Source organism: Oculina patagonica, chromosome 4 (assembly GCF_052425735.1).
Source record: "Oculina patagonica isolate OP01 chromosome 4, crgOcupat, whole genome shotgun sequence".
NCBI classification, from domain to species: Eukaryota; Metazoa; Cnidaria; class Anthozoa; order Scleractinia; family Oculinidae; genus Oculina; species Oculina patagonica.
Genome location: NC_135761.1, coordinates 54,669,315 through 54,672,745, shown reverse-complemented (window position 1 = coordinate 54,672,745; position 3,431 = coordinate 54,669,315). Strand labels below are relative to the sequence as shown.

At 41.9% G+C, this 3,431-nt stretch overlaps 1 protein-coding gene across 1 annotated transcript; it reads left to right on the top strand.

Annotated features, from left to right (window-relative positions):
- Positions 1-1,635: 1,635 nt before the first annotated feature.
- Positions 1,636-2,367, top strand: LOC144648588 (uncharacterized). The gene has a single exon (XM_078508109.1). The coding sequence runs from the start codon at positions 1,636-1,638 to the stop codon at positions 2,365-2,367; it is 732 nt and encodes a 243-aa protein (XP_078364235.1).
- Positions 2,368-3,431: the final 1,064 nt, after the last annotated feature.

Here is a 3,431-nt window from a genome sequence, read left to right as displayed (position 1 = left end):
TTTCTGTACTAACCTTCTGTGAGAACGGTAAACGGCAAACGATCGTTCAAAACGTTTTCTACCGAACTCTTAAACAAACGTGTAGATGATGACTATTTAATCCTTCCTAAATAGGAGGATTTCTACCAATCGGAAAGTAAATTTTAATAAACGAGTAGCAGTGTTTTTCGACCTAGTATAACACTTGTTGAGAGTTTATAGAACAAATTAAGAAAAATACCAAAAAGGCTTGTCGTTATATTATTCATAACAATTGTGTTATGTCAAAAGTTGAAAATATTAGCATACGAGAAAAATATCAGGGAATTACTATGCACGACCATAAGTACACATATAATGTCGCAAACCTCTTCTTTCTTTAAAGAAGGGACGTGGCTTCCTCTTTCTAAAAGTATCAAAAAACCAAAACCTTCAAGGACAGCTTATAGAGCTTATTATAGAGTACCCGAAGTCTACACGTTCGGGACTTAGCGGTCTTTGAAAATTTGTACTGCAAAACGGAAAGAAGAACAAAAGTCTTACATGGGAGTCACTTGACTTCAAAACTACAGTTGTTAAAACGTACAACACTTCGATACATATGACTGCTCTCTTACAACTTTTGCGAAGCTTGGTAAAATTTTGACGAAGCGCGTGAAGAGAATGGTGACTAGTATTTTCCACCGTCAAAAGGAAATTATTACCATAAACTAAATATCGAATCAACATTTGTTGTGTTAGTTGATGTTTGATTAATAATAAGATGAATCATCAGTATTCTTGATACAACGAAAACTAATAATGTAGGTGTCATGTTTAAGCTTGCATAAATTAGAATACATTAATGATGTAAGATGTCGCTGTGTGCGTCCGAGTCTTAGTGACAAACATTACATGGTACCAGGAGTAAAATCTGGTCAAATGGATTCGTTCAAGCCTCCGGAAGCTTTGTCGCTTCAAGGAAATCCAAGTGGAAATTGGAGAAGATGGGTCCAATGATTCGACCTTTATCTGACGGCGACTGGAAAAATAAAAGAAGACGAGAAAGTTCAGTGCGCGATCCTGCTTCACGTGATCGGTGAAGAAGCGCTGGAAATTTATAATACCTTCAAGTTTGCTACTGGTGAGGATCCAAACAAGATTTCTGATCTTAAGAAGAAGTTTGAGGAGTATGTCAACCCGAGAAAGAACACTGTGTTCGAAAGATATCGATTTTGGGACTGTAAAGAGCAAGAAGGCGAGACAATTGATCTGTTTTTCACCGAGCTGAAAACACTTGCAAAGTCCTGTGAATTTGGCGATCAGCATGACCTCATGATCCGCGACCGAATTGTGTTTGGTGTGAGAGATACCCGACTGAAAGAACGACTGCCCCGTGAATCGTCAGACCTTACCCTAGAAAAAGCAGCAAATATTTGCAGAGCCGGCGAAGCAAGCTCGAGTCAAATAAAGGAATTGGACGATTCTGACAAGAGCGTTCCAGTTCATTGGGTCGGAAACAAGTTCAATTCAAGGCGTCCAAAACCGCCGCGTCCTAAATTACCGTTCAACTGTTCGAAGTGTGGCACTAAACATCTACCAAAGTCCTGTCCTGCGTTTGGAAAGCTTTGTCTCGTCTGTAAAGGAAAAAATTAATAAGCCAGAGTTTGTCCGCAAATGAAATCTCCCGTACACGTAGTCACTCCGAGCGATCAAGGCGCCATTGGTGGAGTCGAATTAGAAGTTCAATCAGATAATGGAGATCAAGAATTATTTATCGGAACAGTGACTAGTGCACCGCCTGTCGAAGACTCGGCTTGGTTTACGAATTTACGTGTCCGCGGAACGCCGATTAAATTCAAACTGGACACAGGAGCCGAAGCGAATGTGTTGCCACTCAGTGTGTACTTGAAACTCAGAAATAAGTCACCGCTGTCGGAAACCAGCGTCGTTCTCTCATCTTATGGAGACTTCAAGGTTAAACCTGAAGGAACACTTAACTTACACTGTGAAGCTCGTGGAATGAAAGAAAACCTGCCATTTTTTGTCGCCGCTGTTGAGTCACCACCGATTTTGGGACTTTCAGCTTGCCAAAAATTAAATTTGGTCAGAAGAGTAGAGAGTGTTGCCCAGGCCCCACTCACAAAGAAAGAAATTTTGGATAAGTTTCCTGACGTCTTTACTGGACTGGGCTGTATGGAAGGCAGTTATCACATCGAATTGGATGACACAGTTGAGCCTGTCATTCACCCACCACGGCGAGTGCCATATAGTCTGCTTGAGAAGCTGAAAGAAAAACCCCAGGAGCTAGAAAAGAAAGATGTTATTCAGAAAGTGGACAGACCCACTCCGTGGGTTAACAGTCTCGTCATTGTAGAGAAACGTGATGGGTCCCTGCGCCTGTGTTAAGATCCCAGAGATTTTAACAAGGCAATTCGCCGAGAGCACCACAGGATTCCAACTGCAAAAGATATAGCAAGTCGTCTAAGTGGCAAGAAAGTTATCTCCATAGTGGATGAAAAGGATGGCTTCTGGCAAGTGTGTCTAGATGATGAAAGTTCTCACCTCTGCACGTTCAACACTCCGTATGGCCGTTATCGCTTTAAAAGAATGCCATTTGGTATAAGTTCAGCAACAGAGGTTTTTCAGAAAAAGAATGAATCCATATTTGGAGACATGAATGGTGTGGAAGTCATATTTGATGACATAATTATCGCTGCTAAAGATGAGTTTGAGCATGATGCAATCATGAGAAGGCTTTTGCTAAGGGCACGAGAAGCGAAAGTTAAGTTCAATCCAGCAAAGCTCCAGTACAAAGTCAGTGAAGTCAAGTACATGGGGAACATTGTGTCTGGATCAGGATTGAAGCCAGATGTTGAGAAAGTGCGAGCCATAATTCAAATGCCATTACCCCAGAACAGAGAAGAGCTGCGGAGATTCTTGGGAATGGTGAACTATTTTTCACAGTTTATTCCTAATCAGTCAGAAGCTACTGCCCCCTTGCGAAGCCTGTTGAAGAAAGATGTAGTTTGGATCTGGTCACATGAGCACACACAGGCAGTGGAGCATCTAAACGAGATCCTGTCAAGTCAGCCTGTTTTAAAGTTCTTTGATCCTTTCAAGCCAGTCAATTTGCAAGTGGATGCCCCTAAGTCAGGTCTAGGAGCATGCATTCTCCAGGATGGCCACCCAATTGCCTACGCATCAAGATCTCTCACCCAAGCAGAGGTAAACTACGCCCAAATAGGGAAAGAACTTCTTGCAGTGGTATTTGGCTGCGAGAGATTCAATCATTATGTTTATAGTAGACCAGTAGATGTTATGTCAGACCATAAACCGCTGGTATCAATCACAAAGAAGCCCCTGGTTAATTCCTCTCCAAGGCTTCAACGCCTGCTTCTGAGACTTCAGAAGTATGAAGTCACCATCTCTTATGTTCCAGGCAAATACATGTATGTAGCAGATACACTCTC